The sequence below is a fragment of the Molothrus aeneus genome, chromosome Z, assembly GCF_037042795.1.
Source record: "Molothrus aeneus isolate 106 chromosome Z, BPBGC_Maene_1.0, whole genome shotgun sequence".
NCBI lineage: Eukaryota > Metazoa > Chordata > Aves > Passeriformes > Icteridae > Molothrus > Molothrus aeneus.
The window spans coordinates 42,155,659-42,178,847 of NC_089680.1; the positions used below are offsets into that span (position 1 = coordinate 42,155,659).

Below are 23,189 nucleotides of genomic sequence, written 5' to 3' on the forward strand. Positions count from 1 at the left end.
CTAAAGGTAGGTGAAAAAACTCGGGATTCAGGGTCTCATTTCAGTAAATCACCTAAATGCCTGTTTGAATCTGTAAGCGGTTACAGCATAAGTTTATGTTTTAGTGAAGTTCCGTTGAAGAGCTCAAGCTCCCATTGCCACAGAAAACAGTGCAGCATTTGGGCTCTGTCCATGTCTTTGACAAGCATCTCAACTGAACTGTGTCTCACTTGCAGATACTGGATATAACATGTTTTAAAAATGCAAGGTATATCAAAATAGTGTGCCTTACTCAAAAGTTTCAACTAATCTATATCTGAACATTTTAGAACCATTTTTCTTGGAAATTGAAAACAACTTTTGTAAGGACTTTTTTTTTCTTTTTTTTAATCTACATGAACGTAAGAATAAAGCTTAAGGCATAAATTTCCAGAAACAAAAATTTGGCCAGTGTTATTGAAAGCCAAAACAACATGATAAGACTTTCCATGATTTCACAATAACATCCCAAGAAAGGGGGTTTTGTTTGTGTTATTTGGTTTTGGTTTTTTTCCTTTTTTTTAGTATCTACAATAAGGAAAAAAATAAAAAGGATTATTTAGGTTGTCCAGGGTAAGTACATTAATGTGGATAACATTTCAAGGTTGGGTAATAATTTTGGAAAACAACCCATCTTTCTCCTCCTATGTTATAACCAAAGTATTTTTTAGTTTGTGTACTTTTATTGAGCACTGCTGAGATGGAAAACACAGCTTCCCAGTTCCCCTAACAGGTCGAAACTGTTTTTTATGTAGCCAATGGTAACTGGCAAGCTGTGGGTCTCTGGTATAATGTGCTCTCTTCACATGCTTTTCCTGAATTCTGTCATCTGAAAGACACTTCAGAATAGCCAGAGAAGGTGAGCTTTGTCTGTCCCTTCATGTCATACAAGCAACAGATTTCTTTTTCACTACACTGGGACAATCTTAGGCAAGCTTGTCTACAGTTGTTTGGCGTTTTGCCTTACTATTGCTTCTATGGGGCAAGGGGGAAAACCAGCAAAAGGGAAGGAAAGTAACAAGTAGATGTACTTTCTATCTGTGTGCTGTAAACAAGAAACAATATTTGCTTACACATTACTATTTCAGTTGGAGATCTTTGTAGGGTCCACAGTAGATTAGGTTCCTAATAGATTGGATTAGATTCCATAATAGATTCCTTCTATCTGTTGTAGAAATATATTAAATAATAATTTTAACAGACAGAAGAACTAAAGATCTAGTTTGTTAAGACATCCCATAGCTAGTCAAAACCGTATATATTTTCCTTGAACTGATTCTCTAAACCAGATGTAATCCTGTGTTCCCTTTAAGAACCAATAGGATGAAATAAGCTCATATTCTAAATTTTGGAGAGTCACAACAAATTGCACTATTGTCTTTGTTTCAATAGTTTCATATACTGGGCCAAAGATTGGATGAGAAGATATTCTCAGAAGATGTGATATTTAACATCAGTACAAGTGAAGATAATCCAAAGGTGTGTTTAGATCTGGACTCTGGAAGTAACTACGTGGTCAATATAACTACCATTTCTTCTACAAACATCACTGTCTCATTTACAGTAGCAATTCAGACAAAGGGTAGGTTGTGTTTTGTATTCTATGTGCTTCTAAAAGAACTTACTGTGCTGCAGAGTTCACTGATTTGAGTCTAACAGACAGGAAAAAGAGCTGTTTCCTAGACTTCATAATTCTTTATACTGGCTACATGCATGTAGCCACTGTCTACATCCTCTTTTTCTGCAAGATGTTTTTCTTTCTGCTCACTTGGCCATTGACTCTATGAGCAAGGAGAGCAGGGGCAGAAAGCGCCCTTCCGAAAGATTCGGCAAATCTGCTTTTTCAGGACTTGCCTTCTGACTGAGGCAGAATTGGTACAGAATTTTGGTCCATGGTACAATGCCTACTGGTTTCTATTTTTTGCCTTGAAATATGATTCCCTCCCTGTAGTAGAGTTCCCTGTTGCTTGGCTGTGTGATACTAATTTAAGTGGTATGAGCATTACAGACAATGCTCCTGTGTTTACCAGTGATTAACAGGGCTCTGGCAGTTATCAGTAACTGTACAGAAGTCATGTTCTAACAGTGGATTTCTGTAGTATTTTAGTCATGGAGACTTTAGGCTTGTCTTCTGATATACTAATTCTGGTGAGACAGACCTTGAGAAATAATTGCTTTTGAAATCCACAAAAATGCTTTTGCTCACATGCTTTTTCCCAAAGGGCATCAACTATCACAAATTGTTCTGTGATAATTTTATTTAAATCAGGAGGCCTGAACCCTTGATCTTTCTGTAACTATAACCTTCTAGGCCTGGACAAGTAGATCATGTGTTAGATTTCCTGAATAGCATGCTTGGGTTTCCCCAAAAACCGATTTCTCTAGAAAATGATCATGCTTTACTTATCCTGTTTGTTCATTCAAAAAGAAATAATAGCCTACCTCTCTGTCTCAGAAAAGAATGAAATTTCAAAAAAATTTCATTCTTTTCTGAGAATGAAAAATTTTGAAAAAAAAAATTTTGAAAAAAAATTTCTTCTCAGCTGCTCATATTCAATTAAGCTGAAGGAGGTAGAATTTTCTAAGTTGATCTCTTTTTTAATTGTCTCTACAGTAAAGGAAGCTTTCAATAATGTATTAATTTTTAATGATACCTGCTTGAAATGGAGGAGAAATGTCAGGGGAACTGATGTGGAAGACAAATACTCAGTAAGTGACAATTTGTATTTTGAATCTAGAAAGCAATTTTTATCAATCAAAAACCTAATTTTTCACTCAGTGCTAGCAGTGTTCCTTATCATAATAATGTCTCATAAAACCCCAAAGAATAATCTTGCATAGCAGCCAAAGAAAGACCATGCTCTCTTGTAGTCCTGTTTCTTGCTTATTTTTCCCATACTTAACTCTTAATTTACTCTCCTTATTTGTACTTGTAATTTTGCCATGTTCAGGCAAACAACTCACACGACTCTATTCTGGTACCACTGAGTCAGTTCTCTTTGCCTTGTGGTATGCCTTCAGTCTGCCCTTATCCCAGCGGGGAATTTGTACATGAACTACTTCTGCCAGGACTCCTGACCACCTGCTGTTGTCTCAAGTTTCTCTGTGCCAGGAGACAGTAAGAGATTATCTGAAGACATAGGATCTATTTAAAGGAAAATTAATGCACAATTCATATCCAGCAAGCATTTTTGTTTTCATTTCAGAAAAATCATTTGATCAGGGGAGGCCTTAAGTTACTGACTTCATGATCATTTCAGTCATCAACAATAAAACAGGAAATCCTACTGAAACAAAAAAAAGAACCCATGAGCCTGTAAATTTCACTGGAAATATAGGTGTCTCTAGACAGATCCCAGAGTGTAGCTGGCATTTTGACATGGGTCAAAATAACTTGATTTTGTATTGATCCTCAGGGTGTAACTGGAGAGGTGCTCACATGAGCTTACTTTTTTAATTCACCAGGAGGGTATACTTCAATAAAAGTGAGCCGTTAGTGGAAGCCTATATGTTAGCAGGAAATATGGTGTAGGGGAAATTAATAAAAAAGAGGATAGACTAGGAGGAGAAGTGAAAGAACCAGGAAAATATCAGATCTGATCAAGATGAATCAACTTTTGGAAGGATTGGAATTTGAGTAACTGTCAATGCCTACAGTTTTGACACATCATAAGCAGTGCTCTCTTCTGCTGGTTCCTCTAATTAAGAGCATGAGATGGCTGATTGCAAGTATTTTATTATTTCAATTTTCATGCTGTGATTGTTTGGTTACAGTTTCATGTGCAAGGCCAGCGTTGGTATCAGAAGAACTTCTTTCATGAAATGACCTTCGAACTTTCCACACACAAGCAAGCTCCTGAAGTTTGTTTAGACTTGCAACCAGGCACCAATTACTCTATTAATATTTCCATGGTAGCTTTGAATTTTTCACTGCTTGTTTCTATGACAACACAAATTACAGGTAGGTCTTGCCATTTATTTTTTATATATTTACAAAAGCACCTAGTGGGTATAAGAGACTCAAGTGAATCTACATTGTTGATCTCAGTGTTGTATGGTGGGTTGCCAAAGTATTCTTTCCATGCTCAAAACTGTCCATTGTTTGTTTTCATGGGTTTTGTAGAGTTCAGAGTCAGAAGGGGGAGAAAAATTGAGGTGCAGAGTGTAAATGTGTCATTTTGAGACATCAGGGAAAAGATAGTTTGGTGGGTTGGACACAAGACTAGTATCTAGGACAGCTGAGTTAAATTCCTCACCCTTTTAGAGGCTAAGGCTTTTTTTTAAGAAAAACTTCTCCCCACAGTGGAGTTAATATCTCAGATGCACTTTGTGTTGGTATTTGTGACAACAGAAACAGATACCACTGAAGTCTGCAAGAATCCAAAGTAGAGTACAGGAATCTGCAAGTACCTCATGTAGATACTTTTGCCTCTAATTGGCAGAGTACAAAACATAAAAGACATTTGAGCAAATTAGCTTCTGAAGGAAGAGCCCTGGGTTCACAATTTAGCAAGATGTATGTCACTAAAATGCTGTGATGAGAAACATCTTATGGGTCTTGATTTGTTTAGAACAGTTTTCACCATCCCTGTACTGTCAGAATCTCTGTATTAGGTGAAGTGCAGTGCAGTGTTTGATGATGGTATCTCTCTTCCTGTCAGGGACACAAATTATAATAGGTAAGGAACATGAAAGCTCTCTGAGTGCCCGTAACTGTTCAGCCACTAGATGGAATCAATTCTCTTCTGACTGCTTAGGAAGAGCTGGAGATTTGCATTTTGAAATTGATAGTTTTGATGTATTTTCAGTAGTAAACCTGATGGTTTTAAGCTTCAGGTTTACTATTGAAAACTCTTGTTTCTTAAAGCTGCTGTTTAAGATATACAATGACCCGTTTGCTTCTTTTTTTTTTTTTTTAATGAAATTACAGAAATTATTTTGTAATTCCTTTTCACTAGTTCCCTAATTGCCACTCAAAAGTAGTGCCCATGAGTTCATGAGTACATGTGTCTTTGTTTAAAAAGCTAGTAAGATATCTCAGAATTTTGTTGTTAGTGGTAATTTTTGAATACATACTCAGAGAAAAGGAAAAGCTTTTTACTCTGTCGTCCTGTGGTATTTCCTGAATTCTGCAGGATTGCATCAGGTCACTTACTCAGCAGAGCTCTAGAGAATACTTTGCAGCAGTTGCTGTGTGAAATGGTATTTGTGTCTTGGCAGCTGGCATATTTTGCTCTCTGCTGAGTTAGTGCTTAACAAATGCATATGCATAGCCCCAGGAAAGGTCTTTGCGTAAAAGTTCGATTATTTCCATTTTGAAAGGAGATTTTACTACACAAGCCCGTTTATACCTGATAGTTATCTTACTCAATAGGCAATAAAAGATGGGTGTTGCTCTATCATATTAGGAGTCTTTATCAAAAACTTGGTGTGAAAACATTTCTTATTTTCTGACTTCCACTGAAAAAACATAAAAGTTTATATTTTTTTAAGTTTTTGCAGAAATTGCAGAAAATTAAAAAGCCAATAATGATCTTGTGGAAAAACTTGCCAAATAATGGAATTTAAATAGGATTAGTTGTGTTGTTATCTCATCTAAGATGAAAAGGATCCAGCTGAAATAATTCTTCTGGCAATGCTGTTTTGACTTCTATGTCTTATGTCTTGGAATTGCATTACCTATGCAAGCAGCTTAATTTATGTAAAAACTATAATTTAAACTATTATTTAAACTATTTTAACTATTATTTTCACCTTAATTTGTTCAGTTATTTTGTAATCATGTATGCGTTTTCCATGGTGGATGGAATGATCTCAATTTATCTGCCAAATTAATTCTGAAAAGTGGCTCTATTAGCTCTGATGCTTTTCCAGCTAAATGGTATTGTAGAAATGCAAGATATGCCTTAAGCACAGAAGCTCTAGGGAAACTGACACTTTTACAAAAGTGTTTTACTGATTATGTTCTCATAGGTTGTTTGAGGTTTCATATGCCATCCTTGAAGAGGTACATGATTACTTGGTCTGTAGCCACAGCTGGGAGCAAATCCAGATGTTGTGTCTCCTTGACTTTTACAAACCTTCTATATTTTGAGAGTTTGGAAAATCTTAACTGTGGAGTTATGAATAGTGTGAAGAGACATGTCCCAGACAATTGGAGGTTCACTGCCTTACAGACCTAATTTCCTGACAAGGATAGTGATTGTGTAAATTTTTAGACTGTTGCAGAACACAATATGTATGTAAATCCTAGCAATAAGTTTGGGTATTTTTAAAAAAAAACAAGATTTGTGAATGCCTGTAATGAGAGTTATTTCTATATCCTGAATATCTATATCTATGCCCATATTCATCCTGAATGAGGATACATTATATCCGCATTATTTCTAAAGAAAAAAAAGCCAAGAACTTGGACCTAAAAGCCTGTTTTTCTCCCTGTCAAGTAGCATCCTCTAAAAAATTAGTTGGGTGCTGAGCACAAAGTTGGTTTTGCCTGTCAGCTTGTTGATGGTAAATGCAGTCTAGCAAATGCTTCACGGACCATTGTAACAGGCATCTTGCACAGTCTTTTATGTTGTCTTAAATTATTTTAAAGAAGCTCTCACCACTTGTCTACTAGAAATAGGAAATTGAGTCAAATATCAAAAATTATTAGACAGTGATTATATTGTAGCTGTAAAAGGATGGTGGCAAGATTGTCTTTTAAGCAAGGAATCTCGTGTCCCTTTCCAGAGGAGGAAAGGAGTGTCTAGTGGGCATACTTGTGATTATACTACTTACACATGGCTCTGTTAATTTTCCTTTTGGAATATCCTTTAATAAAGCATGCTCAGGGGAGGCATTGTTCTTAATTTCACTACCTGCTTTTACATATGAAATGAAGATGATTGAACCATTTTGTAACCATTTTTTTAAGTGTTTGGAAAACAAAATAATAAATAAGGAGCTGGGTCTGTTTTACTTTCATTACTAATGTTCTGAATAAGAGTAATTTTTTCAGTTCAGCCACATTAAAATTCTATTGATATTTCAATCTGGTTTTGAGCTTTGCTTTGGATAGATTCTTTATGAAAACTCTGGTGTTTTGGGAGTTCATGAATGCATATATGTTTACAGAGTCTGGTTAGCAGGTTTTTTGCTTTAGAACAGACCACTATGACTTAAGACATAGTAAGAAAAAAAAGTGTTTCTGGACACTAGAAATAGAACTTTTGTCCCTGAGTAACTGATTACTTTTCCTTCTTGTAAAATAATTCTTATTAGGTTAAATTCTCATTGCTTTTCCTCATCTTGATTTTCTGCTTAGAATCAAGCTGTATTTTGAGTTTGCTCAAGGCATACTTTTCACACACGCTGCAATTCCTTACATATTTGTACATATACTTTCCAGGGGGTTTGAATAGGCTTGACCTTGAGTCTGTGTACCTCAGATAATTGTAGTACTTCCTGTATTTCTCAGCTGCTATTCTTTTTTGGTTTAGCCCAAGATTTGCCTGCAAGCCACGTACTCATGTGTCTCTTCTCTGTCTTCATATGAACATGAGTGAGAAAGTAGACTCACAAGCAGAAAGTTTAGAAAGTTACTTGAATAAGGAGAATGTATTCCATTATATATTTAGTATAATCTTGTAGAGCCCTTTGTCTTGGCATGTGGAAAATGTACAACGTTACAGATCAGATTGTAATGTCTGATTTGTTCATCTGTCTCTGAATGTACACACGCACATAAAAGATAGACTATTGTTCTGATCTGATGTAGGATGAAAAACATTTATACTCATTCTTTCATAAATGGAGTTCTTTAACGTCTGGAAAAGGAGGGAAAACCCAAAATCTACTTTCCAATGAGGAAGTGAAAGACTGTTGGAGGTGTGGTGATTTCATAGCTCTTATTCTGAGAGCACCAGGGCATCATGTACCTCCAGAGAAACTATCCAGTAAAGTGTGCAGCATCAGAGAATGAGAATTGCCAAGAAGGGAGTTTCTGATTTATATAATGAGGGAAGAGAAGTGATGAAAAACATGAGCAGGATTACTTTTTTTTTAATGTAGGGGGAAATTAGCTGCCAGTCATGTAAATAATTTCATACATATGCATACACTTTGTATTTTTGTGCGGAGATTATTTAAATGCATGATAATTAAGTTCATATGAACACCACTTTGCTATAATTTTTCTGAACTCCTCCATAATAAGAATTTTTCATGAGTCCCTGTGAACTCATGAACATTCAGATAATTTCTCTTATTCTGTTTACAAAGCAATTAATATCAGTGACACAGTCTATGCTTTACAACCAGTGCTTTGAAAGAGAAATAGAACTCTGATTTCCATAGTGTTTGCTTTGGGTGGGTTGCTCACAGAAGAGAAATAATGAAAAGTAAACATGGTGTCTTCTGTCAGGCTTTCCAGTTGAAAGCACCAAAAGCACCTTGCTGAGTTTTTCCTGACCAAATTTTCATCCTCTCCCATGGCCAGGGAGGTGCATTCATCTCAGTGCATATGAAAATATGCATATGTGGCCAGTCCCTGGCCACACATCCAATTAAAGCAGTTCCAGGTCGTGCACAGGACCATGACACTTGGCCAAGGTCGAGGAGGAAGGGAGAGCTGCAGAGTGCTGAGCAAAGGCAGGGGATATAGGAAGTGTCTGGCACTGTAAGCCTGGGTGCTCTCCCTGAGTGTCCAGCACAGTGCTGCACCCCTCTGCTTATCCAGGCAAGGTCCTGCCATCAGCTTAGGAACTGGGGTGAGAGCAGTGACTGCTGTTTGCAGGGTCTCAGACCAGACCTCTTTCACTGGGGCTAGGAGGCTGTCATTGTGGAAGGACCCTAACCAAACACCCTGAGCCAACAGCACCGAGCTCCCATTCTGCTGCCAGACCCTGAACGCCTCCTCCTGGGTCTGCAGAACAGCGGATGTCAGCACTCAACACACCTCGGTTTGTTCCTAGAGATCACAGGGGAAAGGTGCCACAGGAAGAACTGGAGCAGAAGACAAACCATAGAAACGTGCAGGCAGGCATGAGCCAGGAGATGGGGATCAGCCTGGCTCACACACGGCAGCAGAGTCAGGCAATGCGATCCATACAAGAAGCAGTGAGATATGGTTGAATTTACTTTTAAAGGTGCAGTTCCTGGCCCAGGGGTGCTCTGCAGCTGGAATCGGGGCCCAGCTGGAATCGGCCCTGCTCCGACACAGGAGACACCCGACGGGGCACAGCGGGCTCCCTGTGGTTGTGTGGCCGTGAGCTGTCACTCGCAGCTGAGGGCAGGTGGCAGGTCACTGCTGCATGAGAGGTGCCAGCCACGGTCCCCTGGAGCACGTCTCCCTGCTTTCCCCCTTTTTCCTTGCCCAGGACCGTTTAACTTTGAGGGTGTGCTGGCCCCGGGCGCTGCTGTCCCCGAGAGGAAGAAAGGCCCCTTTGTGCAGCAGAGCTCAGGCCCAGCGCGGAGCCGGGCCCGGGCGCGCGGCTGCAGCAGGGCCGTGCTGGCCAGGCCGCGCCCCGGCTCCGGCTGCACGGCTGCTCGCTGCGCTCATACCTTCCTCATCATCAACAGCGTGGCGTGACATTCGCCGCACAGCAGGGGAACGAACAAAGCCACAGTCAGCAAAGGGAATCACATGAGTGGCATTTCCAGAAATGACCAGTTCTGTTGCCAGACACTACTGAATGTGGGTTGAGTTCCAAGGAAATGAAACAAGAAGGCCCAAAAAACTCCAAACCCATACTGCAGTTTGTTTTCAGATTACTTAAAAAGAGTTAACAGTATCTATGTGATGCTGGATGAACTGATGGAGATAGAATGTGCTTTCAATCTTGATGCTGTAGAAAGATTCGTAGCAAAGATTAGTTTGAAGAAGACAAAGCCTACTCCTCTCCTGATCACTTTAGAATTACTCTTCAAACAGTAATAAAAACAGTAAACAATGTTTTCTATTGTATTAATATCTCTACCTTATTTTAGTTTTACTTTTACAGCACTATTTTTTATTTCCTTGTTTTAAAATTCAGCAAAAACTTTTTGGACATAAAGCCCTCAAATAACCATGTGATGCCCAAAAATGGCTGTGAATAAAACCCCATAGAACTGTGTCTGTAAAGCAGGTATTTGTTTATTTTAGCGCTGGTGTTGAGGAGAGATCTCCACCTAGCTCACACCCTTGTCAAGTGCTGTGGTATATTTATACAGTAAGTATTGCCTCGTGTCACTATATCACTTCAACATCATCACATACATGCCAGAACTAATTTACATGGTATGATCTCATGGTTATAAAAAACTCTTCTGCACCATGCTTGTGCCTCCCCAGTTTGGGGGTCATCAGGGATCTTTGATGAAGGCTTCCAAGGTCTTCTTCACATCTGAATTTTTCAGCTTTGTCTTTGGAGCATGCATAGTTATGGTGTTCCTTGGTCTGTCTGGTCCTGGCTGGCCTAAATTCTTTGTTTTCTGGCTAAGTGGCTTTACATTTGCCAATTTCTCATTAGTACTATACTTATCTGTCTCTGAAGCTATCCACCTGGCGTGTTTTTATCTTCTTTTTTGTCTATTCAGCATTAAGCAGCTAGTTCATCATATACTGGCCTTTACGTTGTACAGAAAGTTATTTTTTACCAGGTTATAGAGGTATAAAAAGTTATGATTCAGGTTATATAGGTATAAAAGGCTATGATTCAAGTTACTTACATATAGAAAGTTATGATTCAGGTTGTACTGATATCAGGTTATATAGATTAATCAGGTTATATTGATGTCTTATAACTCAAGCTATAGAAGTACCTTGTAACTTTGACCTAAGTTATATAGGTGTCAGATAAAAGAAATCCCTTGTGTGCAGGGAATTAAGATCATGACAATGATCTTATTTCACTAACAAGTTGTTTTATTTAAAACCCAGCCTTAAGAAGAGTCTTTGATTTGGATTCTTTGGAATGTCAAGTTTGGTGAAGAATTGCCATGTGAATTTGAACTTTGTTGTTCAACTACATTATTACTTTTAAAGCTTTGTTATTGCCCTTACAGTGTAACACCAAGCAGGCTTTGGCTCCAGCTTTGAGGCCTGGGATGATTCTCAGTGTTGCTGCAGCAGGAAGCACTTCCTGGCATGTACTTTCTTCCTTGTAGCTTGCCTTCAGGTTCAGAGAGAAAATCAGAAGATGGATTCTCACTATAAAAAATTAGCCTTTGTATAAACTGTTCAAGTGTTGCTAACCATAAGACTGATATGACAAGGAAGTGCTTAGAGTGGGACAATGTATGCATAAATCTATGCATATACTTTGATTTCTTACTGTGCCCTTCTCTGTTTTCCTGGATATGCTAGTCTGTTCTGCTTGTGAAGACTTAAAAAAATTATTTCTTAAAGAAAGGCAAGGTGGTAATAGAACCTGAACAGACCGGAGGATCTTGTTTTCTTCACCTAGTGCAAGTCCTTTCTTCTCTGTAGTATTCCCCTTTTCCCTCCAGCTGTTCTCTGTGGTGTTAAGTCAGTGTCTTTAAGAAGAGAATTTTTAGGTCATTAATAATATTGACCTCCCAGCAGACTTCTTTTAAATTATATTTTTCAGTGTTTAATTTTGGCAAAGTTCTTATTTTATTAAAAAAGTCAGAGTGGGCAAATACTGCATATGGAACTACTTCTTCGGAGTTTATTTTCTGATCACCGAAGCAAAAATTAAACTACTCCTTTCAATTATATTAGTATTATTACTCCTTCACATTGCTACAAACTGTTCACTCTTTTTATTAAAACCGGTAGATTGTCTTCTGTGTGCTTGATGTTTTTAATAACTAGTATTTTTTACCAGAAACTAAACATAGCAAAAGACTCCATCCTTTAACAGTACTATGTGTTTCTTAGATCTTTCTCTCTTTTACTTACTTACTAGGGCTGTCAGTTCTGGATGGCTACTTATTTTCATTATTTTCATTTTCCTGTCAAATTAAAGAAAATAGAAATTGTTATGACATTAGTCATCATCCATATTCTTGTCATCTGAGTCCACATCTATTTCCTCTTGTGCTGTTTTCTGTAAAAACAATGCAAAACCATTGCATGCAATGGTCATTCTGGCTGGCATTAGAGAAGAAATTCCCAAGTTTTTCTTGGAAATTGAAAAATTGTTTAGGGAAATTAATAATAATGTCTTGTGGTGATACTAAATGTCAAAGGAAAGGAAGATAGAAGGAGTATACTAGATAAAACCACCCTGAGAGATATATTTTCCTGTCACTCTCTCTATTGACAGTGTCTGTGCTAAGGAACCACTGAAATTAAGAGATAATTTTTGTCTCTTAATTAATATTTGCTTAAGTTTGCAAAGTGCAAAGGGCCTAAAGATTGGCTGTCAAATACTAGTTGTTAATTTATTTTGTTCAGATAGAAATTCTGCCTGTACCTTTTACAGTATCTGTGGCTGCAGATGTATTGAAAAGAACAGGAGCAAAGACTGTTTCTTGTTCCTGCAGGAAGCCATGCAGTACATTTTGTTAACTCAGAAAACTCTCAGAAAGGGTTTTCTGCTGTGACTCTACTAGAGGGAAGCAAGTCATTGTAGAGCAATTGCTTTCAGAGAATTATAGAATATCCTCAGAAGAGACACATGTGAATTGTGAAAGTCCAACTCCTGGCCCTGCACAGGACACCTCAAGAGTCACACGCTGTGCCTTCTGAGAGTATTGTCGAAATCCTTCTGAGTATTGTCCAAATCCTTCTTGAGCTCTGTCAGGCTGGTCCTGTGCCCCCTTCCCTGGGAAGCCTGTTCCAGTGCCCAGCCACCCTCTGGGTGAAGAACCTTCTCCTGATAGCCAAACTAAACCTCCCCTGACACAAATCCAGACCATTCCCTCAGGTCCTGTCATTGGTCATCAGAGAGGAGAGATCAGTACATGCCCTCTGCTTTCCCAGGGGAGGAAGCTGTAGACCACTGTATAAATCTTACTCTCATTTCAATCCTAAACATTCATAGCTGGTTTCTTTACTGGTCGTTCACCTATACCGTGGTTTTAAAGATAACCTGGTAAAGGGAACTACCAAAGCAATTTATTTGGGTAGGTAGGTTTCCAGGAGGTTCTTCTGAGGATGATTTTTTCAAGGGGTAGAGGTTTTTCTTGCTAGGGATGCTTGTATGGCCTGTTAGCTTTATTTTGGGCACACCGTGCCAAAGTTGTATCCCCTTAAAAATTTCATCTCTGTTTAAAGCAGAGGTCATATGAAATGGTCACACATGGGCCTTGTGTATTTTGGGTGCTACTATTCTAGTGTTATGTTAGCCTGATTCATATGCCTTTTATAGCAGCCTTCTGGATTTTTGCTTTTTGCTGTCATTTTGGGGCATAGCACTCATTCTGAGATACACTAATACGCCATTTCTACTACTCAAATGCAATTAGAATATTTAGCATAAATTCTTCTTAGAAGCCCAGGTGTATCACCTTGTATTTTGTACTAGTGAATTTAATCCCAGTTTTGAACAACAACAGCTGTTACAGTAGTTCAATTCTCCTTTAGTAAAATCTGTGTTTCCAACATTGAGCAGCAAAATTCATCTGTACATACTGGGATTTTGCGCCATGATTGTTACCAAAATGCTAGTAGCACTAACCTCTAATAACCTTCCTGCACCCCAGTACTTCTGCTTTCAACATGATTTTCTAGCTCCCTTTTTTAGCAGTTACTTACCCTCTTGACAGTTTTTCTAACAAGCCTCATTTTCTCCTGCAAAACTAATGATTTTCTACACTTCAAAAGATATATGCAGCTATTTGTATTCCAGATCTTTGAAAAATCCATGCATCTCAGCAATATCCTGCCTGATGTCACTTAAGTGGGAAATCTGCATTGATTTTCTTCTGTTTCTCTTCATGATATTGATTATTCTTTCTAGCTCTGAAGCCATGGTGTTCTGTGCATAAGCACTGCATTTTTTACTCTTCAGTCAGATATCGCATCAGGAGCCTGATACACTGGTGTTCAAAAAGCCTAGCTATACCTGTATTTACCTGTGCAAGTTCTTTTAGACTTCTGGGGTAGATGATGTCTATGCTTCACACTCTGCCTCCTTGGCTGTACACACTGAATCTATTTTCAGTTTTGCTTCCAGGCTGGTAGTAGTAATTTCCTTATCAATGTGCAGCTGTCATCATTACCATTGAAATTAGAGGAAGAACTATTTGTTCAGCCTTGGCCTTGATGCAAATTCCCACCAAAACAGATTAGAGTTCTGTATCCATGTTGAAATCCAATTTAAGGGCCTGGAGATTGCTACCTGACTACAAGCAGTATCTAAGGAAGTTGCCTTCTTGAAAGTACTTTGGGCACTACTAAATTCTCTTCTATTCATACCATTGTATTTCTTGTAATGGGCTCTGTGCACAGCTTGATACTTTTCTTCTCCCTGACCATTTCAATTAGTCTAGTAAGTAATACTGCTTCCTCCAACAAAGCCTTCATTTTTCTGTAGTCAGAAAGGCTCATTTCTCTGTAGTCAACCACCATTTTTGGGCATCTCTCTTTTTCTAGCTAGCAGAAGTACAGGGGCTGCCAGACCATCATGATCATATTTGCACTGTGTTTTTCTTGGCCGCCTTTAGCTGTTTGGGGTTCAAGGCTCAATTGAGGATGTTTTGGCAGAAAACCTAGCTAGCAGTTGAAAAAAGAACTGAAAAGTTGCTAGGAACTGATGCCTGCAATATTTCTAAAACCTTTCTGAACCACAGGTGTTTATTCACTTTTCAGATCCTCCTTTCCCAGAAGTAGAATTTGTTGCGGTAAAAGGTTCTGCACCTTTGCTCAGACTCCGGAAAGCAGAAGATGAAAATGGACCAGTCAGGTTTGTCTTTGTGCTGTTCACCCTTTCAAAAAACATTCTGCAGATTCATGTTACATAGAGATTAGAACTGTTTTGGGTGACAAGATTATTTTTTTAGCAATGAGAAAAAAACTTGAACTGAACCTCCCAGTTTCTCTCCCCTTAGCAGAGTAATATTTAGCTTCAGGGTTTGATTTTGTTTTTCTTTTCCCTTTATCTACAGTGAGATTACAGTAGATCTTTATTGATGGATACAAACACACCGCTACTGATGTGATTTTTCTTTTCCAATGAACTCATGCAAACAGTACATTTTTCCCCCCAGAGCCAGAGGAAATAGTGAATAATGTCCTCATTTTTGCATATTCAGAAGTACTGTTTTCATAGTAGTGTATTACTATCGAAATGTATTTCTGGAGTAAAAGGATTTATCCCTTACTGAGACAGAAATGAAAGGTTACTCAATATTACACTCAAGTAGAAAATTGAAAGCTAGGAAGGTCACATGGAATGGCTGGTGTAACAACCTTAATGAATAGTCTTCCTATGGTTGAATACGATAGATTAAATGTTGTTTTGAGAGGTATGAAGACAGATTTGATTAAATTTTTTAAATGGTACCTGTCCACTCCTCCTTTCAACAGAAGAGGTCTTGTTTCTTTGAACTTACAAGTAATTTTTTGAGAAAATTGTATATTATTTCATAGGTGAGCTTCAGTGTGAGGAGGAGGAGGAGGAGATAGTCTGATGTCAGTTTTATTTTCTTCTGAACATCAATAAGCATGTAGCAATAACATGAATGTAATGAGAAGACCCAGCTCTAAGCTGTCCATGCAGTGCATTTGGTTAAAATTGAAGTGGAACACACATGCAGAGAAATATTTTAGTATAAGAAGTGTTTGTATTGGACATTGTTAATAAAAAACAGTTAAGAGGCTACAAATAGAAAAAAAACAGTATGGATTAATTAATGTCTGATGCCTATTTCATTGAAATGAGGGCTAATATTTACTTTTCTCTTTTGTTTCACTCTAGTCTTTATCAAGTGATTGTGCTTCCTCTGGATTTGCAAAGCACTTTTATTTGTGACTCCTTTGCTGCTACATCTTTCTTTAGTAACACCGCTGACATTAACGGATATGTGGCAGCTGAATTTCGGGCAAAGGATGTTGCTGATAATATGTCAATTGCTCTTGGAGACAGACATTATTATGGGAAGTTTTATAATGCTCCTTTAAAGCTGGGAGAAGAGTATTGTGTTTTTTTGAAAATAATAAGTGAGTGGAATAAGGTAATGGATGTTTTAAAACCTCTTCTTTACACCTCTTGAATGAAATGTTGCTGGGGGAAAAGACGAAAATGTTAGCTGGGTATTAAATTTTTATGACACTTTGAGGATATCCTAGTTGACAGATTAAATCTGAAGCTCTTTAAATATCTCTTAAAATTCCTTAATGGTACTTAGGTCATTGTAATGTTGAAGCAACTCTGAATGCCAAAAGTCAAACAATGGAAAATAATTAAAAATGAATGGCCATCCCTGCCCACAGTAATTGAAGATACCTGTATTGGGCCAGAATTTACTAGAAGAGATTAGTATGATAATTTGAAAATCACTCCTTAGCAATGATGAAGTCACCCATTTTAATTTTTAATTAAATATTTTATAATAAAATATCCCAATTCTCCAAATTACATGGAAAAATATATTTTATTATGTGTTGTTACCTTCCAAAAGACAGTGAATGTAAGCTCCAGCTCCACTGAGAAAGCCTTGTAAAAAAAAAGCATATTTTTATCATTAATTTTTATAATTTTACAGTAAATATGTATTTTTAATTAGAAACAAAAAGTTTCTAAAATGTACATATCATCTAGTTTTCCAGTTGTATCTATCTCAGGAGTCAACAGTTTTAAATTTTTTATAATATAAGTCTCAGCAGTAGAAAGTTTTTCTTGTATGGGAAAGGGATACCTCCTTGTGTGCAATACAATTCCTGAATGTCAAATACAAAAATTGAGCTAGGCAACCTCTAATAAAGAAAGAAACACCTAAACAGCACCTTACCGTGCCATCAAAATAGAGTTTTTAGGACTTTGTGCGTACAGCACAAAGCAAGGAGGCATGCAAAAACTGATCCATGAGTCACTTAAAAATGATTCTCTGCAATTTTGGAAGCCTACACACAAATCTCAGTAAGTTAAAACAGCTTCTGTTAAGAAATAGTGAGTAACATCCTCATTTATGCATATTCTAAAGTACTGTTTTCCTAGTAGTGTATTACTATCAAAATGTATTTATAGAGTAAAAGGATTTACCTTTTACCTGTAACTGCTTCAGTTCAAAGTCAATGAAATAAAACAAGTGCATGTAATAAGAGGATTCTTGTATCTACTAATCTGTGCAGTACTATTTAACAACAGTCTGAGAAATTTTTATAGCAGAGATGAAGTGGTTTTGGATCCTGATACAAGTCTGTTGTCATAATTTTTTAATTAATTGTGTGAGGGGAAAGGTAGGAAAATTTACAGTAGAAGGCATTTCATTTCTTAAGTAGTGTTATGTTATTAACATTGCCATCCAAAATATCTTGGAATTTAGACAATGAACTGTATTTCATAGAAAAATGTGCTCTGTGGAGCAGGATTGTTAATCAGTAAAATGTATACAAGTTTGGCCTCTTCAAGCACTACTAAATATATCTTTGAGCTTAGTTTATTTATCCTGGGGGTTTATGCATTGGCTTCCCTAGCTCTTTAGCCCTCAGTGTTTTCTAATACTGGAGTATTTTAATTTCTTTTATTTTGCAGAGGTTTTTGCTGCACAGAACAAAGTAGATTCTTATACATCTTTAGCAGCCGTTTGTGAAGATGCTTCTAAATGACATATTATTTCTTATGGATTATTTCTTGATCTTTCACTGCTGATATTTGCAGATGTGTTTTCTAGGCCACTGATTTGATGGATTAATATTACAGTTATTTGTAGAGGTCACTCTTGCTTCCTACCATTAAAAATGCATCATCTCCCTCAGGTACACTTCCCTGTATGGTTTTTGTTGGTTGATGAAATACACAGAGTTATATGCAACAGTTATGAATCATTATTGGGGTTGCAAATACCAAACTACTTTGGTTTTCAGCTGTGCTTCTTCAAAATGGAAGTTGGACTGCTTCAAAAGTATTGGTTTATCTTCAGTTGTCATGCCCTTTTATTTTGTGCAATTGCTGGTATTAGACAGCTGAAAAAAAATCAGAATTATGAATTGCAGGTTGTTGGGTTTGTTGGGTTTTGTCACATTTTTAAAAATTTGATTACTTAAGTAACTGCATTTGGATTCAAAAGCTCAGTTTTCTTTTTAAAAAAATTGCTTGGCCCTCAATTCTTAATACCTGTGAAATCAGCATTTCTGAAGTGTCTTTTACTTGTTAGCACATTTCCATTTGAATACAGACAAATTAGAAATAGATGTAATAGGCTCCTCACTAATGTTCTCATTATTCCCTTTCATATTCTGGCATCCTTAAGGGTCCCTTCTGTATCCTTTCATACTAAAAATGTTACAATTTATATCATCATGCTGCAAAATCATTGCTTGGTTTTGATTTTTATTAACATTATTACTGAATATCCCTAACATATTATCGTGTTCATCTTTCCATTGTTTACATTTGGAGGTCTTGAAAAGGGTGTCTGCTGTGAGGCTTTTACTTTCCATTTATTTTTTGTTTTTCTGAGATCCATGAGACCTCTGTAACTTCTCTGATAGGCAGGAGATGTCTGATTTTCTTCACACTAGCGTGTGTCATGAAGGTAGCTATTTCAAAATGATGGCACTCGCACCTCTGCCCCAGAATCTGGCATTTGACTGGGTTTCTAAACCCATCCCTTTATCTTCCCACTTCTGAGAAGATTTTTCTTGTCAGTCTTTTGTCTTTTTAATTAACCGGAAAAGTCCTGATAAATAATGGGTTTAAGAATCATTGAGATTCGACAATTCAGCATGCAGACACACAGAAATGAGATTAATCACACAAATGTGCCTTCATCCTTTAATCCAAAAGCTTCAATGTAGCCTTTCTCAAACATACTGTTATTCAGAACATCATAACACACACTTTGCTACAATATGAAAAATGCATGTATCATGTATGTATTATGTGAAAGTCCGTGAAAGTCATTTAGCAGGAAGCACTACAAAAATACACTTCACAGTAATTACACAATAGATAATAGAACCTAGAATAGAAGTTTTTGTGTATTTATGACTATGAAGAGCTGGGGAAAAATGCTCTACAGAGACCAAAGCTTACTGTAAAAAAATCGAACTTGCTTAACAAGTCTGCAAAAGCAGACCCATGATAAATATTTCTTTAATTGTCAGTATTCTATACAGCTATTAAAAATTACCAAGCATGTTATCATAACTGAAGAAAATGCTACATCTAGTATTTGTAAAACATGCCATCAGATACCTGACTTTAACATACATGTTCTTCTTGGGAGAGAGTTAACACAGCATATTTATCCTTATCTTCACATTTCATAAATTCTGAACCCTGATCAAATCAATGTCAAAGAGCCTTCCGTGGATGGAAGGTTGTAAAAAGAAAGAAAGAATAATGAGCTAAAAGCTAGAGCCAGCCTTTCAGCAAAGTTCTATGTCTAATCTTATTTTTATAATTTATAATCTCTTAAGACAATAAGAGAGGCTGATACCAAGGGAATAAGAAACTCCATTCCCAATAGTAATTTTTTTTGATGACTGATCTTTCAGAGGGTGTTAATAACAATAATTTTTTCTCATGAGAAACAGGGATTTTTTATGTTTTCTTTTTTAGGTAAGAACACAGTCCTGTGCTGTTTGGGCACAAATTAAAAGTAAGTAAATTTTTCCTTCAGTAAAGAATCTAAGTTGTCATGGCTTTGCTTGGAAGCATAAACTAATAATTGTGGTGGCTGTTTCTTCTTTTGCCATTCATGATCTGTTGACTTCAAGGATTGAAAAGATGAGAGAGAGAAAAATTTCCTTGCTCTTCACTATTCTACTCCAATGGATGCAGCAGTCCATTCTAAAATGGACTCTCCTGTTTTTCCCTGGTTTTCACTGTTGTTTTTTCTTTGCATCACATCCAAATCTTTACAGCAATTTTTGTGCACAAAGGATTTGAAGCACAGAAAATGTGAAATTTTGGAAGTGTATTTTAAGATAGTTTTATATTGGTCTAAAGATTTAAAAAATCAGTTAAAGAACAAAAACAATAACTAAAACTAAAAATATTAAAAAAACCCAAAAAACCCCACAAAACCATGAAAAAAAACCAAACAAAAAAATCCAAACAAAAACCCCCCACCAAAACCAACAACAAAATACAAGAACCCCAACAACAACAAAAACTGGAAACACATCGCCACAATATGCTTTAGCTTTTAGAGGTGATGTTTTTTATTTTAGAATGTTCAGATGGTCCATCAAGAATTTTACAGTCTTAAAAAAACCAGAAGATACTGTGCAAAAATGAAAAATATGGCTAATTTGAATACTGGTAAGTACGGTTTCTTAAGTATAAAAGTAGCATAACTTTAAAACCCTGTAAATTTCTCAGTGTGGTTTTATTTTGATTTACTTTTTGACTTTAAAATATTTCCAATTAATGAGTTTTGGTCAGAGCAGTTTGGGATCCACTTGTTTCCTTCCTTTCCACCATAGCTGAAACTCCTCTTCACACCTCATGTCTCAGCAAAAAGCAAACATTTGCCTCTGCTGACAAAGAAGGTAGCAAAGAAGGTAGTCTCCTATGAGCCCTAAAATCTGCTTTTGAATTGAAAGTCTTGCAAATTTGAGTTAGGAAAGGCAGTAATGCTGGAAAATGAGGCAGTACTTTGGAATGATGTCAAATCATGTGGCACATGGGAGTGTTTGAGATGCACCTCCTCCATATCAAATTATTACTAAAACTGATCTTGTGGTGACAACTCTGTTTATTTCTAGGTTTTGTTTAGTTACTCTTTCTTTAATTACTATTAGGAACTAGCTCATTTATCACCACACTTAGAATATAATGCAGGCAGCTCTTTGTTGTGGAGACTGTGCTAAGATCAAAGACTCCTTAAGTTCAATGGTTCCATTGCTAGGACTGTTTAGGCATAGCTGTAGAATAACTATGGAAAGACAGAGAACTGTTCTGTTCTGAATTTGTCATTTATCAACATGCAGCACATTATCAGAGACTGTCTTACAAATAGGTGGATTTTGGTTTTGGGGCTAAAAGAATGAGCAAAGAAAGAAGAGAGAAGGACTGGTCAGGCCTTTGGTGTAAATCTATTTGCCTTTATATCCAATGGACTTATAGTCAAAGTGTCCTTTACCCCAATGTACTTCTGCAGCTGGAGATGCTGAGAGTATTTTTTGCTTTCTGAATCCTTTGAGAAATATTTCTTAATTCAACTTGTGGAAGGCAAATCTGCAAATTAAATCTAATCCAAATGGCCCTGTTTCAGGTGCCATCTAGCTAGATATTGTGTGATAGATCATTGTCATAAAAAATGGTAGAAAACTATATTAAAAGCACACTTTCTTTTGCCACAAAGAAGTTAAATGAAGTTTTAGGGTTTTTCATGATGTTCAGTCTACAATATGGAGGGAAGACAATTCTGTAACCTTTATGCAGGGCTGGCATCTTCTCTAGAGATGTGTAATTTGCTGATGGAAACTGGTGTTATAGTGCTATAAGGGCAGGTATATTTTTTACCAATAATTTTTTTAATACTCTAATTAATCTTTATTCCTCAGCTGGATGGTAACTACTAGGTAGTCAGCTCCATTACTCTCATTAACTGAGCTGTACATCCAGCATCTGGGTTTTGTTGCTATACTTCAGCTATGAGCAGACTGATGCTGCACTATTTGATTGGTTTGTTTGAATTGTTTGATGCTTTCTTTCAGATTTATCACCCACTCTACAATACATGACTGCTGTTGGATTAGGGTCAGTGGCTGCTGTCTGCCTTATATTGTTCCTGTCATTCTCTGTGTCACGGTATGTGATGTTGCTGCCTCCAATTTTGCAGTCCTCCTTCATGTGTTTTTTCTTTTCAGTTAGATTTTCTTGCCAACATGCTTGGTTTAGGCATCATGGGTGGTTAGAAACTGTAATCAAGGGTGCTTTCAGTGGCCACTAATGCTGTCCATTGCTTGGGCTGATGTCCTCTGTATCTTTGCAATTTCTGGCAAAGCATCAGAAATATGTAGGGCATATCTTAATAAAGGAAGGATTTAAGTCAGTGAGTAGAATCTGGACTTTAGTACAGAAGTGTTCTGATTTAATGGGAATTAAGTACGTGAAATTTATATGCTGTCAAAATGTTGATGCACTTTGCTTATGTACAGAGCTAATTTTTTGTCTTCCCAAATTTATTCAAAAGGCCTGAAAAGAATTGTTATACCTAAAAGCCATGATAAAAACATGTTTAAAATTTTTAGGAGATTTATTAATTTATATTTCATGATCCTTCAAGCAGAGTCAGTAATTTCATAACTGTCATTATGAAAGTTAAAAGAAATATGCTTTCTGAAATATGAACTGTCTTTCAAAGTTAAAAGAAATATGCAAGTTATGTAATTGGAAATGCCTACATACCGCTTCACTAAAATCTATGACTTTGTTATTGTTTCAGTATGCGTATCTACAAGAATAGGCTTCTGATATATTTCCCTTGAAAGGTCAGGAGCCTCCAGCTTGGAGACTATGAAATATAGCATTGATTGGTTAAGCTGCTTGTTTGGTGCTCTGAAACAGAAGGAATTAGTCATATATAGGGCTGAAGAAAGTAGATTTATTTGGATTGTTAGTGGTTGTCTAAATTTCAAATCAGTTCTTGCAATCAAAATTCTGAATGAAAGGTTCCATGGTCTCATATTTTTCTTTAAGTTACTAAATAAACAGAATAAACAGATTTTAGGCTTTCCTTAGTATTAGAATGCAGTGGTAAACTTGAGTTTGCAGTCTTGGTTGTTTTGGGGGATTTTGAAAATGTTTTCAGAGTCAGCTTTGATATTTGAGAAGGAAGGGGCTTTTACTGTCTTGATTTCTAAAGTAGCTGACTCCTGACAGAGGATTTATTGCAGGAGGAAGGGGTTCCCTGGGCTATCATGGCTTCTCAGTTATTTCAGTTTCCCTGGCTAAAATGTGGCAGAAGGATATAAGTACTTTTCAAAACTATGTCAAATCAATTAGGTTCATAGTGATAGGAGAGAGATTTGAAGTATGACACAGTACTGGAAGAATCATGCATGAGTGTGAGCCACTTGTGAGAGACCCTGAACTGCCACTTCAGCCTTCTTTCAAAAGGAG

The 23,189-nt window shown here is 36.9% G+C and overlaps 1 protein-coding gene across 1 annotated transcript in view; it reads left to right on the forward strand.

Annotated features, from left to right (window-relative positions):
* The window catches only part of SUSD1 (sushi domain containing 1), a 42,670-nt gene that overhangs the window by 15,092 nt on the left and 4,389 nt on the right, over positions 1-23,189 (forward strand). Inside the window, exons 9-15 of the mRNA XM_066569205.1 lie at positions 1,411-1,600; positions 2,633-2,727; positions 3,793-3,979; positions 14,762-14,855; positions 15,870-16,125; positions 19,677-19,716; positions 21,782-21,875. Of these exons, the coding sequence (XP_066425302.1) occupies positions 1,411-1,600; positions 2,633-2,727; positions 3,793-3,979; positions 14,762-14,855; positions 15,870-16,125; positions 19,677-19,716; positions 21,782-21,875 (956 nt within the window). The remainder of the gene's footprint in view (positions 1-1,410; positions 1,601-2,632; positions 2,728-3,792; positions 3,980-14,761; positions 14,856-15,869; positions 16,126-19,676; positions 19,717-21,781; positions 21,876-23,189) is intronic.